Here is a 21,099-nt window from a genome sequence, read left to right as displayed (position 1 = left end):
GATGGCCAACAAGCCATTCCCTGCCTCTCAGAAGCAAAACACAAGTGTTTGGCGCAAAACCAAACACAAAACAGGCAAGTCGAAAGGTCTTGAGGCAAGGCGCGTAGCCGAGACCTCCGAGAACTCAAGACGAACACGAACATGGATGATCGCCTAGTGTTCAAACCTTAGTTACAGGATTCGCGCAAACAGGCCGCGATTCTTACTCAGAATCGCGATTCCGCGCTTCCTAGAAAGAAACGCGTAAAAATCGCGTTTCTGTGGAGAGAGAAACGCGAATCAAATGAAGATGGGATCGTAAAGGGGAGAGAGAGAGAGAGAGAAACCTGGTGCGTTTGCCTTCGATCTGCCTTCGATCTCAGTCACTCGCCTTCGATCTGCCTTCCGATCTGCCGTAGAGACTCGTTAGCTCCTCCGATCTGCCTTCGATTTGCGTCGCCATGTCGTCGCCTTCGATTTGCCTTCCTTCCTCTCTCTCTCTCTCTCTCTCTCTCTCTCTTGTCATGCGTCTCTGTCCCTCCCGTTTTCAACCTATAACAATATAATTGGTTATATATAAAATATATATATCTAATTTATTATATAAAATATATATCTAATAAATTATATTAACATATTTGTGTCTAATAAAATATATATATATATATATATATAATACATATAATAAATCTAATAAATAATATAATTTTTGTCTATCTCACCCCTCTCCAATTTTAATTTTTTTATTTATTTTAATATATTTTAACACATTATTTAAAAAATATAATTAATAAAGAAAATAATTAATATGTATTAAAAAAATATTTATAAAAAAAAATTTTAATGTGTATTAAAACATATATATATATTTGTATATTACCGCTCCCCGAGGCGCTCCCAACTTAAGAAACTTCTATTGACTCACACTTCCCCGCTCCCGCTCCCGCCCCCGCTCCTGCTTCGTGCAACTAAGGTTCAAACGGTGACGTCCAAGTTTTGAGGACGGTCAAAAATGGGGTGTTACTTACTTTGGTTCAATAACTTTGTTATTGCTATGTTATTGGTGCTACTAGCTGGAATTTGTGAGTTTGTAGCTTATTTTTTTTTTTTTTTGGGTTTTTTGGTGAGAAGCCCCTTCCATGAGGCCTATTTTGTCTCAAGCCCACGGATGAAAACAATGGCCCCAAAAGCCCTCAATTAAAAAAATAGCATGAATTGACTGAAATGTCTATCCATATATAAGGGGGGAAATATGAAACAATTACACCGTTTCTCTCCCTTCCCTCTGTTTCATCGATTGAAAACCCTCCTCTCCTCTGAATATCATCATTCGAAATCCCTAGCAACGATTGTAACCCTTCTCTGAGTCTCACTCTGGCTCTCTGGAGCTACTTCGTTACATTTTCGTCGATTGAAACCCTAGCAAGGTTACAGGTTCGTCGCTTTCGTCGCTTGGGCTCGAATCAAACTCGGCATTACGCATTACTCTCTCTCTTGGACACACATTTTACAGGTGATTTTTTCCTCTTTCTGCTAGGTTTTCCATATTATGAAGTCTGCGTGGGTTTGTTTTCATTTTGGGAGTGGTGTATGAGATTACGTTGGGTGAGTAGAATTTGGGATTTTTGGTTGGACTAAGGATCATCTGTTCTAAAAATTTTATCATTATCTTAGAATACTTTAAATTACTAAATCATGTGAGAATGTTAAGGTTTAAAAATTTTGAACAGAGTAAAATTTTACTTTAACTCTAGCCTTTCCTCATTACGTTTTGATTTCTGTAGTGTTTTGGTCCTGCAATTTCAATGCTTTGAAATTCACTTGCTTCATGAATTTTTCAGAGTAAAATTTTACTTCCAACCAGAGTAAAATTTTACTTATAATGAGAGTAAAATTTTACTTATTACAGAGTAAAATTTTACTTTAAATCTATCATTTGTTCGTTACGCTTTGATTTATGTAGTGTTTTGGTCCTGCCATTTCAATGCTTTCAAATTCACTTGCTTATACTGAGAGTAAAATTTTAATTATTACAGAGCAAAATTTTACTTTGACTATAGCCTTTTGCTCATTGCCCTTTGATTTCTGTAGTGTTTTGGTCCTAGCATTTCAATGCTTTCAAATTCACTTGCTTATAATGAGAGTATATTTTACTTATTACAGAGTAAAATTTTACTTTAACTCTAGCCTTTGCTCTTACGCTTTGATTTCTGTAGTGTTTTGGTCCTGGCATTTCAATGCTTTCAAATTCACTTATTTATAATGAGAGTAGAATTTTACTTAATACAGAGTAAAATTTTAATTTAACGCTAGCCTTTGCTCATTACGCTTTGATTTCTGTAGTGTTTTGGTCCTGCAATTTCAATGCTTTCAAATTGACTTGCTTCATGAATTTTTCAGAGTAAAATTTTACTTTCAGATTCACTTGTTTATAATGAGTAAAATTTTACTCATTACAGAGTAAAATTTTACTTTAACTCTAGCCTTTGCTCATTACGCTTTGATTTCTGTAGTGTTTTGGTCCTGCAATTTCAATGCTTTCAAATTCACTTGATTCATAAATTTTTCAGAGTAAAATTTTACTTCCAATCAGAGTAAAATTTTACGTCCAATCATAGTAAAATTTTACTTTCAATAAAATTAAAGTTTTACTTTCAGATTCACTTGTTTATAATGAGAGTAAAATTTTACTTTAACTCTAGCCTTTGCGCATTACGCTTTGATTTCTGTAGTGTTTTGGTCTTGCAATTTCAATGCTTTCGAATTCACTTGCTTCATGAATTTTTCAGAGTAAAATTTTACTTCCAACCAGAGTAAAATTTTACTTTCAATAAAAGTAAAGTTTTACTGCCAAACAGAGTAAAATTTTACTGTCTCATTACAATGCTTGTGCATTTTGTTTAGTGTTTATTTGTTTTGTCACATTGTTGTTTATAGTAAAATGTTACACTGTTGATATAGGGAAACTTTTTAGTGTTTGAAAATGGTTGTTAGAAGAAGCAAATTTGGTGATGATGATGATGATGATTTTGAAGTTCCACCAACGGTTATACAAAAGATGAAAGTCCCTAAAAAAAAGAGCAAAAGTAGTGAAAAAAGTCCTTCGAAGTTGAATATTGTACATGGAATACGGGAGAGGGAGAACTATATGAAACAATATAGGTTAAATATTGTTTCATTGATAAACATAATGCAAGACACGAGGTTCACTAAAAGACACATTACTGCCCTTGAGAGAACACCTTTTGGGATGTTGTTTAAATGTTTTCGGAAGAAAAATGATGTGGTGTTAAAGAAGTTCAAGAAAGTTGATGATAATGTCATGGATGTGATCAAATCTTATGACTTTCATGCAAAGGGATTTAAGCTTGGAGGAAAAACATGTGACATATGGGACAGTCATGTTACTTTGATTTTTGGGATAAAATCGGGAATGAAAAAAGTAGATGTGTCATATGGGAAGAAACAAGAATCACCTTTTGTGCAGAGAAGGTTTCGTAATATGTCAAGAATATTTGTAAAGAGTTTGCGAGAGGCATTAGGAAATGCGCTGGAAGGCACAACGAGAGTTGATGTTAAGGATGTTGCACGAATAATGTGTCTATTTGTTGTGGCGACTTTGCTATTACCAACAACTGGTCTAACAATTGGATGGGCCTTTGTCACCCTTGTAGAAGATTTGGAAATGATGAATTCGTATGCATGGTCGACTGCAGTTGCATCCACGTTGACTACTTCAATCCATTCTTCATTAGGAAGTCCTGAAAATGTCACTGGATGTGTACTTCTTCTTTTGATAAGTAAATTGAACTACTTTAAATATTATGCAATGTATCTTTAGAGAATTAACTAATTTTGATTTTTTATTTTATAGTACTGGTTATGCGAGCATACTACCCTCATTCAACCTCAAGGAAAAAATTTGTGTCCAAGGCTCATTCGATGGGACTTATCAACATTGAGGAAAAAGCTAATGAAGAGGTCATTGCAAACACTAAAGCCTGAAGAGGTATCATCTTTCCAAACTCAGCCTTACTGGTTCACTTTGTTTAAAATTATACTTACATAATAAAATCTTACTCTTGAACAGAGTAAAAGTTTACTTACAGTCAGAGTAAACTTTTACTTTGAAACATAGTAAAATTTTACTTACTCTTGAACTGAGTAAAATTTTACTTACAATTAGAGTAAACTTTTACTTTGAAACAGAGTAAAATTTTACTTACTCTTGAAGAGAGTAAAAGTTTACTTTAAATCAGAGTAAAAGTTTACTTACAATCAGAGTAAAATTTTACTTACTCTTTAACAGAGTAAAAGTTTAAATCAGAGTAAACTTTTACTTGAAATCAGAGTAAACTTTTACTTGCAGTCAGAGTAAAATTTTACTTACTCTTTAACAGAGTAAAAGTTTAAATCAGAGTAAACTTTTACTTGAAATCAGAGTAAACTTTTACTTGCAGTCAGAGTAAAATTTTACTTACAGTCAGAGTAAAATTTTACTTACTCTTGAACAGAGTAAATGTTTACTTTAAATCAAAGTAAAAGTTTACTTTAAATCAGAGTAAACTTTTACTTACCGTCAGAGTAAACTTTTACTTACTCTTGAACAGAGTAAATGTTTACTTAAAATTAGAGTAAAAGTTTACTTACAATCAGAGTAAACTTTTACTTTGAAACAGAGTAAAATTTTACTTTGGTGGTTAAAGTTTGCTTAATTGCTGGCTTCTTTTCTTTTTCTATTTTTCAAATGCAGGTAAATCACAATGAACTGAAGCCCATTTCCAGAGAAGAAATGACCCTTATTTGCAATGATGATGAAGAAGATGCATTGGAAATAGAGGAAAATTTGGAGACTGAAGAAGATGCATTGGACATGGAGAAAAATTTGGAGACTAAAGAAGATGCATTGGACATGGAGGAAAATTTGGAGACTGAAGAAGATGAAGATCATGTAGCTGAAGCTTTAGGAGATGATCAACCTTTGAAGGACTTCATTGATCTTCAAAAGGAAAACAAAAGGCTGAAAAGTGAGAATATGGCGTTGGTTGAAGAACTGAAGAAAATGAGGGAAACAATGCAAAAAATAGAAGAGGATCAAGAGGCAAAAACAAAAGAAACAATGGAAAAGATGAGCAACACAGAGAAAGAAATGGAGAAACTGAGAAAGGAGATTGAAGTACTCGAATCTGAAAATAAACAGTTGGTTGAGCAGATTGAAGAAAATGCAGTTCATGCGGCTACCCAAGGTTTTGCTTCTAAAGAAATGTCATATGCTGAAGAAGTAGAACAAGAGCAAAACATTGGGATTCAAAGTACATTGAAAGAATCACCTATAGTCGTAGAGCCATTGCAAACATCCATGGTCAGGAAAATCAAAATCAAGGCGAGGAAGAAAAAAGAGATGTTTGATTTTGAATGTGAGCCAAGAGAGGTAAAGAAAAAAAAGACCACAAAACAAGCAATTGAAGTGATGTCAAAAGAAGTGATTTGTGTTGACAACTTGTCTCTAAGCCAAGCAAAGCCAGTTGAAAGGGTTTTGTTTCCAGATAAGGCTGCAATATGCAAATTGCTTGATGAGAATGATAAGTGTCTACTGAACAAGATTTACAATTTGGAAACCACAGAGTAAGACCATTTTAATTTTGTCAAACAACAGATTTTTACTGTTATCAAACTGCAATGTGTTAATCAACATTTTTTTTACCTTATGACTAGTGCAATCATATGGTCCGGCACAGGAAATGGAGTATATGTTACATTGCATGATGTGGATGCAATTCTGAGAGATGGTGATACTGCAAATAATGTAAGTGGCCATACAAGTTTCAATGACTAGTGTTCACTTTAATAACTAAAAATAGTTTATTTTATTAACATATATTTAATTGGTTTTTGTTTTTGTAGGTCATTGACAGCTTCATAGAAATGCTTCAGATTGAGCAACAAGTCAAGAAGCTAGAAAAGAATAAATCATTCTTTTTCTCAAGCCTTTGTTGGGTAAGCCATCAATCTGTATTTAGTTTGAATTGATGAATTTTTACTATGGTTTAGTGTAACATTGTACTGTATTTTGGAGTTAATTTTTACTATTTGGTTTGCCAAAGATTGACAACTCATACAGTGTGTCACTAACACAACTTGAGACATGACACTCTTATATGATTAAATGCAGTCTTTAGTGAAATGGGGTTATGGGGAGCTGAGAAATCATTTAATTAATAAAGTCCTTCAACAAGATTTGAGTGGATATAGATACCTTCATTTTTGCATGAATTCCAATGGGAACAAAAAGGAAGAAAAATCCTACCACTGGACACTTCTTGTATTTGACACTGAACTTGATGAGTGGAGACATTACAATTCTTTAAGGTCAAGAGACAACAGAGAAGATCCTTACCTTAAGGATGCAAAAAAGATTGTAAGTGCTTTGCATCATATTAACAGTAATTTTTTGTTGTGTTTTATTCTTGAATTTAATCGTGACCAAACAATTATGCAATGATGTTAGATAACATATGTGGATAGCAAGTTGGCCAACAAAACGAAGAGAGGTAGAAGAAAGTTTGCAAACTTGGTTTCGGTGAAAGATAGTCCACAACAACGCCCAACATCGTAAGTATTTCACGCTATTATTACATGCTTGAATTGGTAGTTTTCAAATTTGACTAAATCTAACAAGATATTGATTTTTATTGAACAGTGTTGATTGTGGAATTATTGTATGTTATATCATGTGCCAAATCATAAGAGATGAGCCTATTGCAAATTCTATGGAAGAGGATGAAATTAACAATTTCCGAGCGTCAATAGTGCATCAATTTTTGAATGATTATCCAAAAGCATGGACTGAGGAACAGTTCAACCTCAAAAAAAAAAAAAAATGGGCAAGAGCTAAGACCTCAAGGATGACAATGTGGACAAGTTCTGGGGAACTACTGTGAATGATTTTTGTAATTTCGGTTTTTGTAAATGAAAGAACGGTGAAAAAGTAATTGTAAGTGAAAGAATACTAAAAGAGTATTAGATAGTAGATGCTATGTCTATTGTTCTAGTAAATTTTACTATAGTTTGGTGATTATTATACAAGGATATTTTGTTTTGACTGGGAATGAATGTTGTTATGGATAGAATACAATGATACAGGTAGAGGCTTAAATTTTTTCACTGAATGTTGCTATGAATGTTGGAATGAATGTTGCTATGAATTTTGTTTTGACTGGGAATGTAAGTGAAATGAATGTTGCTATGAATGTTGTTTTGAGTGGGAATGAATGTTGATGACATATGTAGTTGTGTTGTTAGATTTTTTTTGCACAAAGATTGCATGATGATCATCAGGGGAGTTTGTGTGTTGTGGATTTTGGTGCAAGTTGGAAATGTTTTTCTAAGGGGACTAACATATTTTCTGAAATAAAGCAAAATTTTACTTTCAAATGAAGTAAAATTTTACTCTGAAATGAAGTAAACTTTTACTCTTTATATTTTGAAAGATGAGTAAATTATTGCACTCTGTATCTAAAAGTAAAATTTTACTTTATATTTTGAAAGATGAGTAAATTATTGCACTCTGTATCTAAAAGTAAAATTTTACTCTGCATAAAAGTAAAATTTTACTCTGAAATAAGAGTAAAATGTTACCAGAAGAATCTGAAAGTAAAATTTTACTCTGCATAAAAGTAAAATTTTACTCTGAAATAAGAATAAAATGTACACTCTGAATCTAAGAGCAAAATGTTACGGCCGGAAGAAGTAAAATTTTACTCTGTATAAAAGTAAAATTTTACTCTGTACAAAAGTAAAGTTTTACTCTGTATGAAAGTAAAATTTTACTCTGAAAGGCGAGTAATATTTGGACTCTAAATCTAAAAGTAAAATTTTACTCTGTACAAAAGTAAAATTTTACTCTGTATGAAAGTAAAATTTTACTCTGTAAAATTTTACTCTGAAGGGCGAGTAAAATTTGAACTCTAAATCTAAAAGCAAAATGTTACTCTGCACTAAAGTAAAATTTTACCCTCCATAAAAGTAAAATTTTACTTTGAAATAAGGTAAAATTTTAATATAAAAGTAACATTTTACTCTGAACATAGTAAAATTTTACTGTGAAACCACAAGCTCCTCACACCCATAGACAACCATTCAACGACAAAACAAATCAGAAACTAGAACAGACAACCATTCAAGAACATAGTAAAAATGTCTTTTATTGCAATGTCTCCTGACAAATCTAGTCTAAAAGACTATACTATTATTGCTATGGACTACTTATTGCAGAAGAACTGCATTATTTTCATACTTCTATTATAAAATCAATAATGTCTTTCACGGCAATGCCTCCTTGCAAGTCTTCCTATTATGACCGTACTTCTCGCATCTACCACACTGTACTCGTCTTATCTTCTCACCCCTAGATGGGATCTTATTCTTCCTTGGCCTACCAGGTGGCTTCTTACAAATTGGAGGAAGGACAACAAGATCATCCATAGCTACAAGAGGTTTCTCAACAGTGGGTATTGGATAAATGGACTCAGCATAGCAATCTTTGAACTTGCTAGTGTAATAAAATGGTTCCACATGTGCATACAAATCACCTCCGCTCTTTTGGATAGCAGTCGCCGCGTGAGCACAAAGAAATCCATTTAATTGCCATTGGTAACATGAGCAAGTTCTATTCAAGAGGTCAACGCTAACCGATGGCCGGGATTGAACCTCAAAAACGTGATCACTTGAACGACTAACCAACCAAGTTCTTCCACTTTTAAGAGCATTTACTAATGTTGAATCCATCTCCGGACAAAGAAAAGTATTCCATTTCTTAGCTTGTTCTCTCCTTCTCGACATCAAATCCATGATCTTCAACCTAATTGAATCAATCATCTTTGTAGTGGGCAAATGGCGAGCTTGACGGATCCATGAATTGAAAGACTCTGCCACATTCGAGTGCATTTCACCGTATTTTTGTCCTTTAAAATATGCATTAATCCACTTGTCATAGGGCAAATTGGATAGAAACCCACAAACGATCCCTTTTCCCTCATCTTGTAATTCTTTCAAGCACTGATTAAAACATCCCACTGTCGGAGCGTAAGCACACAAAGAAAACAAAAAAACTATTCTACTCCTGAAAGTATTGCTGAAACTTGGACCAGAGAACCTATCCCTCAAATTGGCCTTCAAGTGTTGGAGACAAAAATAGTGGTAAGCAGTAGGTAAAACCTTGGGTAAAGCCTCCAAAAGTCCAGCGTTCCGATCAGATATGAAGGTAATTGGTCTTTCATCCAATAATATATTCGACAAATGCATAAAAAACCATTCCCAACTGTCTGTAGTCTCTGTATCGACAATTGCCATTGCAAGCGGGAAAAAACCTGAAAAATAACATTTTACAATTAGTAAGTATCTTAAACGAAAAGGACAAATAAAGTAGATTTTTACTCTGAATAACAATAACATGTTAATCTGAGAATAAGTAACTTGTTACTTTGGAATAAACTATAGTAATATCTACCTTGATCCCCATCCTTCGCTGTAGCTGTTAACAAGGTGCCCTTATATTTCCCCTTCAGAAAAGTTCCATCGATAAACAATAGAGGACGACAATGCCTAAACCCTTGAATGGAAGCATTAAATGCAACAAAAAACCTCTTGAACCGTCCACTTTGATGGTTATAGTCAAGACGCAAATAGCTACCAGGATTTGTGCTCATCACAATATCCATATACCATCGAATCTCATCATAAGACATAGAGAAATCTCCAAAAGTAGCAGTCCTGGCTTTCTCAACTCCCAACCAAGCGTGATTGTACGTAATGGTGAGCCCGTATTGATCTGTAAATTGACGCACAACATCAATTGGACGGGTTTGGGGATTTCCACGAACTTCATTAATAATCAAACTTGCAACCAAATTTGAACTCATCCTTGAGTTTTTAGAAGTACGAACTGCAGCTCCACAAGTATGCTCATCATGTAGAATCCTAATGTAGAAAAAATTATTAGCACTTTCCAGAGATGCATGTACTCGCCATAAACAAGCTTTTGACTCCCGCATTGAACACACAGCAGTGACCCGACACTTCTCATTCTTCACATACACAAACTCAAATCCTATCTCAATGGCATATTTACATAATGCAGTCCGAAAATCCTTTGCACCTCCAATAAATCTTTGACCTACATGAGTAATTCCATTCACCCATCCACAAGACAACAAAGTCCTTTCTTCATGTTGACAAAACATAGGGAGTAAATCCATTTCATCATCAGTAATGTTGGATCCAGTAGCGTCCCCTGATTCTCCAACTCCATGTTTTTCATTTGAAATGCCCATTTCAGTAATAGTCACATCAACCCGGTCAACACCAAGGGGATAAACAAAGCGACAACATATTCTGAAAATCAGAATCATCATCAATCATGCATTGCGAATGTCCAGGCAAACAGTACGATAACAGTATGCAACCACTATTGTCAAACTTCTTCAATTTACAACTTAAGAAATCAGTTAAATCCTTCAACGTGCAGTTTGACACAACTTTGAACACAATGGTACGATCACCATACTTGCATAACAACATAAGAGGTGGAACCATTTTACAAATCTGCAATCAATTAACAGTAAAATTTTACTCTGCATAAAAGTAAAATTTTATTCTGCATAAAAGTAAAATTTTACTCTGCATAAGAGTAAAATTTTACTCTGAATCTAAGAGTAAAATGTTGCGGCCTGAATTTGAAAGTAAAATTTTACTCTCATTGTAAACAGAGGATTCAGACCAGAGTAAAATTTTACTCTGATGTAGGAGTAAAATGTTACAAAAGGAATCTAAAAGTAAAATTTTATTCTGCAAAAAAGTAAAATTTACTCTGCATAAGAGTAAAATTTTATAAATGTAAAATTTTACTCTCATTGTAAACAGAGCAATCAAGCACAGTAAAATTTTACTTTGATATAGGAGTAAAATGTTACAAACGGAATCTAAAAGTACATAAAAGTAAAATTTTACTCTGCATAAGAGTAAAATTTTACTCTGAATTTAAGAGTAAAAATGTTGCGGCCTGAATTTGAAAGTAAAATTTTACTCTGTATAAATGTAAAATTTTACTCTCATTGTAAACAGAGCAATCGAGCGGAGTAAAATTTTACTCTGATATAGGAGTAAAATGTTACAAACGGAATCTCAAAGTACATAAAAGTAAAATTTTACTCTGAATCTATGAGTAAAATGTTGCGGCCTGAATTTGAAAGTAAAATTTTACTCTGTATAAAAGTAAAATTTTACTCTGCATAAAAGTAAAATTTTACTCTCATTGTAAACAAAGGATTCGGACCAGAGTAAAATTTTACTCTCATTCTCGGAAACAAAAGGCACAGCAATAGAACCAGAGTAAAATTTTACTCTGATTCTGTCAAACGAAATCAGATCAAACACAACAAAAATAAATCAAACGAACAAAAATAAAAAAAATTAATTACAAATCAACATACTTAATTGAGAAGAAAAACCTCTACAACTCGATCAACAATCACAAATCTCAATGAAACTTTCGTTTAATTGAAAGTGTTGATCATCGGCCACCAAGTAAGAGATGTTCGGCTGCGAGATCGTCTATTGTTGAACAAGTGAGATGTTCGGCTGCGAGATCTTCAAATTTGGAGATCGCCTTCATCAATTTTGTGAAGTATGATCGATTTGGAGGTCGTTTTCATCGTCTTTCATCGGCTACGAGCTCAGATTTCAAATTTTTCATACGTATGATACTATGTATACAAGGGCAATATTGTGATAAAAAAAAATAGAAATTATAAAATGTCCTTATTAAGTTAAGCATTTCTTACTCAGGGACTTTTTGAAAGAAAATTAATTGGGTTATCCTTTACCCTAATAAAAAGGCCCAAAAGGGGGGTTCCACCAAAAATCCTTTTTTTTTTTTTTCCGGCTTTCTTTATCATGATTAAAGAATGGTAGATAAGAAAATGTAAAAGGAAAGACCTAATGTAGGGGATTCTACATGGGGTCATTGTACCTTTGTCAAATGTGACAATAGAATGCACTTGAGATGTAATTATTGTGGGAAAGACTATTGGGGTGGAGTTATTCGAATGAAAAATCATTTGGCCAAAACTCATGATGATTGGTGCATGTGTTTGGAAGATATTCACTTTTTTTGGTTTTGAGTTTTCAAAAATAGCTTTTTAATTTTCAATTCATATTTTTTTGGTTTGTAATGACCTTTTTAATAGAGTAGTCAATAATCAATTTTTTTTTTATTTAAAATATTTTTAAATGCCCAAAATCTAAATTTACTTAAAAGGTAAAATATTTGTGAATAAATATTTAAAAGATCATTAACACACACAAAAAAAAAATACAAAAATGTATAGACTTTTTTTATTTTTTTGGTATTTTTTAGTATTTTAGTAAATTTTAAAAAAAAAGTTTCTCAAATTTTGTACTTTGTAAGTGTCTAGATTAAGTCCATCTAAGGAAAAAAAATATTAAAAAAGATCACGAAAGCAAAAAATATATGAATTGAAAGCTTAAATTGTTTTGAAAACTCCAAAAGCAAATAGAATTTATGAATTTTTTTCCGCAAATGTTAAGTGGAATACCCAAAGATATTATTGTAGATATTGATTGTTTTGAAGAACAAAATGTTGAGGGGAAAGGGGCAAAATGTGTGGTGAAACTTATAAATTTATCTAGACTCTGTAGCTTCCATAATCAAGAAAACTTTGATAGCGGTATGGAGGTGAAAGTTGGTTTGTATAAAACCATTAGGAGGATGTATCGCAACATAGAGACAAGTGTCAAGGTCTATGTTATATGGACTTGGGTACGGATGTCAGTGCGGGTATGTATTTAGAGGTCGGACTCATCAAATCATAAATTTAAGGGTACGTGGACTTGACCAACAAATGTCATATTTTTATATTTTTAACCAAATATGTGAGATAAAATGATATTATATGTAACTTATAGTGTTAAAAAATCATTTATAGTAACTGTACGACTATATGTACATATAATAATAGTGTTATATATAATTATAATAAGTGTTTGTTAAAAAGTATCCGACACAATACATTTGTCTGAGTGTCGAGTGTCCGACACGGGTATTTGATTTATTTTAAAGAGTCTGTGTAACATAGATCAAGGTTGATGAGCAATTAGAGAAACTCAAAGACAGTTGAAGGTATGTTTGGATTGAGCATGGCCATCTTGACAAGGGAAAGAAACAACCTTGTAACCTTTAAATTATGAATTTGTAAAGTCACGATTATAAATTAAAATCATGTCATGCATTATTCTCTAAGTTTATTTTTATTATTTATTTATGCAAAATTACAATTTTATAGCTCTATGGTGGGAGTGTTATGCTAGGAGAGTGCAAAAGCTAGCTATAAGAGTGCTACGTCTTACTTGTAGTGCCATGGGGTGTGTTAGAAATTGGAGCACCTTTGATTTTGTGGTCCAAAAAGGAACTGGTTGGAGCAACACCGATTGAATGATTTGGTTTTCTTTAAGTATAACATTCAAGTTTATTTAAGTCAATTGAAGAGATGAGAGGGTTGAGGCTTGTGATTCGATTTATTTATCGGATATAAAATTTGATGATGAATGGATTACCAAGAAAGAGGATCCCTGTCTATCCAAAGATCGTTTTGGATGAACATCCACGAATGCTTCCAAGACGATGAAGGAGCAAAAACCAAAAACAGAAAGAGGGGTATAATTTCAGATTTGACAAAAGTTAATTTGAAAGATTTATTAGTTTCTCTGTTTCACCTTTACTTGATCTCATAATCTTATTTTTATTTTAAGATCAAGATACTTAAATGGCAACGAAAGAGGTAAAGGAAAGTATGTGAAGAGGATGATGTAGTTGAAGTTAATAAAGAGGAAGAGGTAGATAAAGTGGCTATGGTAGAAGATGACTCCTTGTATCAAATAGTTTGCGGTGTTGCGTCATGGGCTATATATCTCTATGTGAGAGAGATGATTAATTGGTTTTATGTTAATTAGGGTGGGAATGATATTAATCTTGAATTGGGTGGCTACCCTTATGGTTCAGTTTGTGATTATGTTTAGTGGTGTAAGCTTGGAATAGTGTGGAATGCGTACAATCTTGGTTGAATAATGTGTTCTTGTGAGCCTTGGCTAGTGGAGTACCTACCTTCCTAGGGGATTGAGTCTCTAGGTATGATTTTTGGGTTATAAGACCTCTAGGAGGGGGTTGGAGTTGTTGAGAAGCTAGACACTGCTTGTTGGTGTAGGTTGTAGTTTATGCTTGGTTGTGGATATGAAGTTGTGTTGATGGCTAGTTTACTAATGATTTGTAGTACATGTTTTGAATCTTAAAATGTGTTCCTTAAAAATAATCCACCCACTTGAGAAGATCATGCTTGTATATATATATTGAGTTCTCCCTGTCCAATTAATTTCATATTTTCCCATATTACTATTGTTAGTCTATTCTTACTCAAGCTTGGGCTTATGTAGTCAACAAAAATTTTTGGTTAGGGTGCAGAGCAATTAGTAAGAATTTTTTTGGAGACTTAGCTTTTTATGATCCTTGTAGGCTTTGAGCTTTTCTATTATTGTAAGGCCGTGAGGCCCCTTTCCTCTCATTTATAAAATTTATAATTTAACTAATTTGCATATCTTGATTATGTGACTTTGCTTCTACGAATTTTTAAATATAGTCTCTCAAATTAGAATTTTATGAAATTTACATGTAATGTTCATACATGAGTATATTATATGTGGTAAAAAATTCAGATTGAAATATTTTCATAGAAAAAAAAAAAGCACAAACTGATCGGTGATTTGTTCGCTATTAGAGCAGAATTTGTGTTTTTGATTTTCCATTTTGTATTGGACTTTGGATGTCAGGCCCATAACATGAGGTCAATTTTGCTAGGTCTAGTTGGGTCATGTTAGCCCCAATGGTATTAGAGAGGAGAAACGAATTTCTGCTTAATAAATCACGCTTAGGTTGAATTAGATTCTGCATAATTAACCTTTCGTGCTTAATAAATCACGCTTAGGTTGAATTAGATTCTGCATAATTAACCTTTCGAAAATCGGGGTGTGACAACATGGTATCAGAGCTTGACCGGGTTTGAATACCTAGGACTATGAGAAGTGGCCGAGTCCACTCTTCGTGTTTGGTCAGCATGTGTTAATGCTTGGAGAATTTGTATGGTTGTTGTTTCATGTCAAGAATTTTATAGTGGCTAGAGTTGTGTTTTTTAGCTTTCACATATTAAATTCTTTCTTTGTAGATTACTTCTGGATTTCTGTTCTAAATCTATTTGGTAAGAAATTTCTTCTTTAGGGTACTCATCCATGAGGGTACAGTTGGGTTTGTTCATTTGGGCATCGATGAGAAAAAGGACAAGAAGTACATGTGTGTCTTGTGTCTGTATGTGGTATATTTTAATGGTATGCATTAGTGGGTTTGTTGTGGATTTTGCTATGATTGGTAATTTTGTTGTGGGTTTTGCTATGATTGGCAACTTGTTGGCTTCGTGGCTGATGTTTGTCAAGAAAAATTTGTGATGTAATGGGTTTGTGATTAAGAACTTGGGCCTTGGTCGTGATGGTGGTGGGTGTTAAATTATTGTTTAATTTATTTACTCAAAAATAAATGAATAGAATCTGTTGTTGAAATATCTGAATAGCTGCTATTTGATTCAAAATTCATTTTCATAGCTATACTTGGTTTTATGGTATGAAAAATTGAGGGATGAAAATAGACTTCCTAAAGGCGACATAAAATTTTGTTTCATAAAATAAAAAATCTTTGCAGCAATTATGACTTTGGACTCACATGTAATATAGTTTTTGAGATTCAAATGCTTTGGAATTTTGGCCACATGACCTCTAATATGTTTAGTAAAAGTTCATGCTATTCATGTTTATATCTTATTGTAGACTCGACTTTCTTCGCGCGCCCCCCTTTTGGAGAGGCGCGAATTGGTCCTATAGTTCAGACTCCTGTCACGATTTTGAATCTAATATCACAAAGTGCAATGTGAGACTGATAAACACCAAAGAGTTCAAATCCGGCAAATCGTTTTGGAAAATCGATTTTGAATCAAAAAGCGCCAAAAATGGACTGCTTTGTCAGATTATAGAGTCGCCACCTAAATATTTTATTTTTGAGAAATTTAGGAAACTCTGACTCGTGCCAAAGGCCACGTGTCCGTCATCACCAAAGTTGCCTCGACTCGGTAACTTGCGTACAAGAGGGGACGGTCCTGAAATGAGCATCCCCGCTCGTCCGATCAAAGATCGGCCTCTACTAATCATGATATGTTTTATAAACCTCATGTGTTCTTATCCGGTTATTAGCTAACTTTACTATGTGACGCACACATACAAGTATAGACTAAATCACGAGAATTGGAACAAAACAACTCATATTTGTTTTCGAAAATGGTTTGAAGGTGTCACTCTCAAGTGGGCTAAAACGCGAATTTGCCATCCTCAGTTGGGCTTAAAAACATGATTTTGCCACTTCGCAAAGTGGGCTTAAAACTCACATTCGTTGAATTGTCCAATTCAAGCAACAAAGCCTTCATCTACAGGCATTCATGCAGTTAAGCACTTAAGCAAATAGCCTCATGGCAAGCATACTATCATGGCAACACTCATACTCATGCAAGTATGCTAAAGCGTAATACTTACAGTGTACTCCAAACCAAAACAACAGCTAGTTAGAAATATGCATAATCCTAACTATGTTAAAATGCCTAATGCAACACATGCAATATGCAACTAATAGGCTCGGCTATCTAAGATGGCATATGAATGCAACAATTTTGATAATATGCTTTGAAACATGTATTCAATTAAGTATTGAAATACAATGCAGTTTGAATGATGCGCCAAGCCTCGGTGCATGCATGACAAATGAATGATGCAAACATACAAGTATAAGGTGTGCTAATTGAAACATGATCCCTAAACGAACCGTCAAAAGCGGTTAAATAAAAGGGAGAAAGAAATGGGATTAGAAGACATGCACACAAACACGCATACTTATTACAATATTGCGCCCTCGCGAAGGAGGGTCCAAATGGACAAGCTAAGCCAATCTAAGCTAAGCTAACTAACTAACCTAATTAAACTAATTATTACAAAACAAAATAAAGAAATAGCTAAGCTAAGCTACTGTACTTAATTATTACAATACTTAACTAATTAGCAAACTAATTAATTAAATTACAAAACCATACTAACTAAACATGTAAAACACTAACTACACTGCCTCAGCTCTGCTTTAGGAAGTTAAATATGCATGCACTCGGTTTTCGCCTCGAAAAGCCCACTGGTTTGCTTTCGAGAGGCTCTGTTTGCAGGGTTGCTCCAAGAACTTTCTACTCCACCTTACCAATTCACTGCTGAGGAATGCACTAGTGGCCTGCTGGCCATGAGTTCTTGCTGCCGGCCATCTGCTGGCCAAGAGTGTGCTATGCCGGCCAAGGATGAAGCCACTGTCGGCCACTGGTGTGCTGAATCACCACACTGCAACAGAGCACAGACAGAGGAAAATGGAGGGTTTTCCAAGGATATGTTTGTACTATGCCCCTCCTTATCATCTCAAAACATCAAAGGAGTGGCATTCTTGGATCCAAAACCACAAACAAGCATTTTCAATGCATGATGGCCAAAGATCCAAGTTGTACATTTTCAATAAATGCACAAAACAAGACTCAAAGGACTACCACCCTATCATGCATGATTAAAGGTGATGGAGACAAAGGAGATTGGCTCATTTCATCACTTTGAGTATGAAATAGACCAATTTACCTTGTGTTTCAATATAATGTCCGATTGAACACGATGCAAGGCAAACACAACATGCTTATTTTGGTCATGTTTTACTTGTCCAATCCTTGTTTACACATTTTACATTACCGATTAATCCTTTAACCGATTAAGCCCAATGTGAAAGTCCTCTAATTGGAAAGATGGCCTAAGCCACAAGTGCCTTGAGCATGAAAGAGGTTTAATACTGTTGGTTAGGAGGAACTCTCAAGAGAGGGTTAAAACCATTAGGCATGAGAACCTCAAGTTCACACTCAAGCCAACAAGGGGCTCAAGACCACTTTCAAAGAAAAACAAAAAGTGAAGAATAGAGGGAGGTTACAGACTTTTCAGTGCTGAAATGGCATGAAAAATGGCACTAAACCATGCAAGCAACACATGCAAGACATGTTCAAAGGCCAAAAGCATTAAACTAGTGAACAGTACTACACTAGAGGCATGCAATATCAATCTAAAATGACTAAACCAACTCAAAACAGAGCTAAAACATGTCAAAACAGTGGCTAAAATATGCTGAGATGGAAGTACAAAAGGCAAGAAAAACATGCTCACATGTTAGGCTACAAACAAGGCTCAAGGCACAACTCTCAAAAGTAATAAAAGAGTGAAATAAGTGAGAGTGTGACAGAGTTGTATGCACTGAAATCACATATTAAATGATGCTACAACATGCAATCAACACATGCACAACATGTTAGAGGCCTTAAAACACTAAGCTAGTGAAGGCCATTTGCACTACAACCATGCAAGACAAGGCTCATATGACCAAGACAGCCCAAAACAGAGCTAAAGCATGCCAAATCAGTAGCTAAAACATGTTGAGATCAAGTCACAAATACGTAGGAAAACATGCTCACATGCTAGGCTATCTACACTTGCAAACAAGACACAAGGAGGGGAGGCCACCCCCTCCTATTTTGGACCTCAAAACCAAGTTTTTACCACTGAAATTTCCCTGGAATTCAGTGGTTAAAATGTCAAAAAAAGGTTTTAAAAGCTTGAAAAGTGGCACAACACTTAACCAAACAAACTACAAAAAGGGTGAAGCACCCCTAACTCCAAACCAAACCTCAAACCACCATTTTAAACCATAAAAACAGAGATTTCAGAGGTCAAAACAAGACTCAAAATAGCATGCAAAGATGGCCAAACAAGTATTTAAACTAAGCTAAAAATACAAGAAGTTCTACCTCTTTGAAGAAAAGATGCTATATAGGCAATAAAGGTAAGACAAACCAAGCTAAAACCCTCTTTTAGAGCTCAAATAGGACCTTAAGAAGCCTCAACACAAAGATGATCAAGTTTGATCAAGGGCTCACAAGCAAAAGTGTACAGAATTCAAGTTTTAAGGCAAAATATTTAGAGAGAGGATTCTAGAGAGATTTTTTTGTCTTCAAAATTTCTAACCCTTGGCATGCAAGAGGAAGGCCTCTATATATAGAAGATACAAAATCCTCTCAAAAAGATCCAGCCATCCATGTGCTAGCAGATGCTCTAACCTGTGCAGACAGCTGACACAAAATATCACAAAATATCTACTGATGCATTGGTGGCCGGCTGACTATCAGTGATGGCCGGCAGGGGCTCATTGATGGCCGGCAGGCCAAAATCCATGGCCGGCAGTGCACCAAAAGCAACATGCTAAAAGGACCAAAACATGGTCCAAAAATGAGATAGAACTGATGCAGGGTTTGGTAAGCTCAAACCTGTGGCGCTCCACCGCGGAGTTCGAGCGCTCGACGAGCAATCAAACTTGTCACTGGATGTACCTGCAAGAACATCCAAGTCTTGAGGACGGTCAAAAATGGGGTGTCTACACTTATTTTTAGTGAACTATTGGAGAAGAGTGAACAATGCTGGAAATTTGGCAGATTGCCTACACTTATGCACTTTTTTTAATGGTTGTGAATGCGGCAGTGGTGAATGGCGAGAAAGTGAGGGAGATAGTGGGTTAGTGTGTGAGATTGGTGGTCTTGAACAATGGTGGTATATTTGGGCTTGGTAGTTGGGTGACCAACTTAATTGAGTTTCCTATTAATTGTTGTATTCTTCAACACTCGAAAAATAGATCCATGCCATAGTGAGAAACAAGTTTTATTGATTAGATTGGGGATTGTTTGTAGTCTCCATAATAGAAGATTTTATGGCTATGTTATATATATACACATGTATAGTGTTTGATTTTATTTGGATTAACCGTATTGCTTTTACTCATCACTAAGTGAACTCTTCCCCGGTAATAAAGCAAATTGAATGGAATACTGTATTATGTTTTGACTGGGGGCATTATAAATTTAAATTGAGCAAATGGCATATTAATTTGGGACTTGGAACTTGGTTGAAGAAAGACACAAAAGAGGATGAAAGATGTGGTAAAGAAATGCAAAAAATGGGGTGACACTGTACATGGTATTAGCCCCAATGGTATTAGAGAGGAGAAATGAATTTATACTTAATAAATCACGCTAATTCTGCATAATTAACCTTTTGAGAATTTGGGTGGGACACTCTACATAGTAGCCTCTCGTAAGAATGATAGTGTTTAGATTGATAGTGGTTGGGTGATGTGTTAGCATTTTGGCTGTTGCTAGTTATCGGTTGTTTGTGCTAGGGAAATGCTCTTTTGCTTTTGTACTTTTCTGTTATATCTGTTTTTGAATTTTATTTTGCTTATCACAAAAATAAAATGCTAGATTTTCATATTACTACTTATCCAAGTCTTTCATTTCGTACTTGAAGTCTAATCAATTCAAATGCGTCATTCATCAAGATAGATGGGATTGCTTATGCGGCAGCGGGGGTGGTTTTCTGAGATCATTTGGGTACGATCAAAGCTATGCATGTTATACCACTCAGAGGTGTACGTGACAGCTACGAAGTTGAGTTAAAAGCTGTCAAATGTAGCCTCATTCTAGCTCGACAATATGGGTTCACAAAGATATTAATACAGTTGGATAACTCATTTATTGTTGAAGCTATTAAAGGCGGCGAATTACCAGTGAAATATTACGATCTCTACAGGTATGAATTATTGCTTTATTTATTTTTATTTAGAAGTTGTTCAAATGATATTTTTTCATTGCACTAATGCATTTTTTGTACTTACAGGACATTGCCTCTTAAAGAGTTCAAGAGATACATGTTTGATTACCTCCCTAGAGAGGGAAATCAGGCTACGGATTTTTTGGCTATAAGAGCCAGAGATTGGATGCTACGACCAACATCGAAGACTACTGTAGAAATTTGTCGTGCTTTTAACACAGTAAGAGATTGTTGCAA

The 21,099-nt window shown here is 34.6% G+C and overlaps 2 protein-coding genes across 2 annotated transcripts in view; one reads left to right on the top strand and one right to left on the bottom strand.

Moving 5' to 3' along the window:
• Positions 1-7,143, top strand: part of LOC114272880 (serine/threonine-protein phosphatase 7 long form homolog) — a 53,659-nt gene extending 46,516 nt beyond the window's left edge. Inside the window, exons 5-11 of the mRNA XM_082894474.1 lie at positions 3,854-3,988; positions 4,733-5,604; positions 5,695-5,785; positions 5,884-5,976; positions 6,152-6,397; positions 6,488-6,591; positions 6,680-7,143. Coding sequence (XP_082750600.1) covers positions 3,953-3,988; positions 4,733-5,604; positions 5,695-5,785; positions 5,884-5,976; positions 6,152-6,397; positions 6,488-6,591; positions 6,680-6,920 — 1,683 coding nt within the window. The 5' untranslated portion in view covers positions 3,854-3,952 and the 3' untranslated portion in view covers positions 6,921-7,143. The remainder of the gene's footprint in view (positions 1-3,853; positions 3,989-4,732; positions 5,605-5,694; positions 5,786-5,883; positions 5,977-6,151; positions 6,398-6,487; positions 6,592-6,679) is intronic.
• Positions 7,144-8,167: 1,024 nt separating this feature from the next.
• LOC114318543 (uncharacterized) lies at positions 8,168-10,339 on the bottom strand. The gene is made up of 2 exons (XM_082896521.1): positions 9,488-10,339; positions 8,168-9,347 (listed from the first exon to the last, which is right to left on the bottom strand). Exons 1-2 carry the CDS (start codon positions 10,308-10,310, stop codon positions 8,302-8,304), a joined length of 1,869 nt encoding a protein of 622 aa, XP_082752647.1. The 5' UTR covers positions 10,311-10,339; the 3' UTR covers positions 8,168-8,301.
• Between the last annotated feature and the right edge of the window lie 10,760 nt (positions 10,340-21,099).

Source organism: Camellia sinensis, chromosome 11, assembly GCF_055761805.1.
Source record: "Camellia sinensis isolate YWXY chromosome 11, ASM5576180v1, whole genome shotgun sequence".
NCBI classification, from domain to species: Eukaryota; Viridiplantae; Streptophyta; class Magnoliopsida; order Ericales; family Theaceae; genus Camellia; species Camellia sinensis.
Note: the sequence above shows the minus strand (reverse complement) of the source record. Positions and strands in the feature narration are given on the sequence as shown.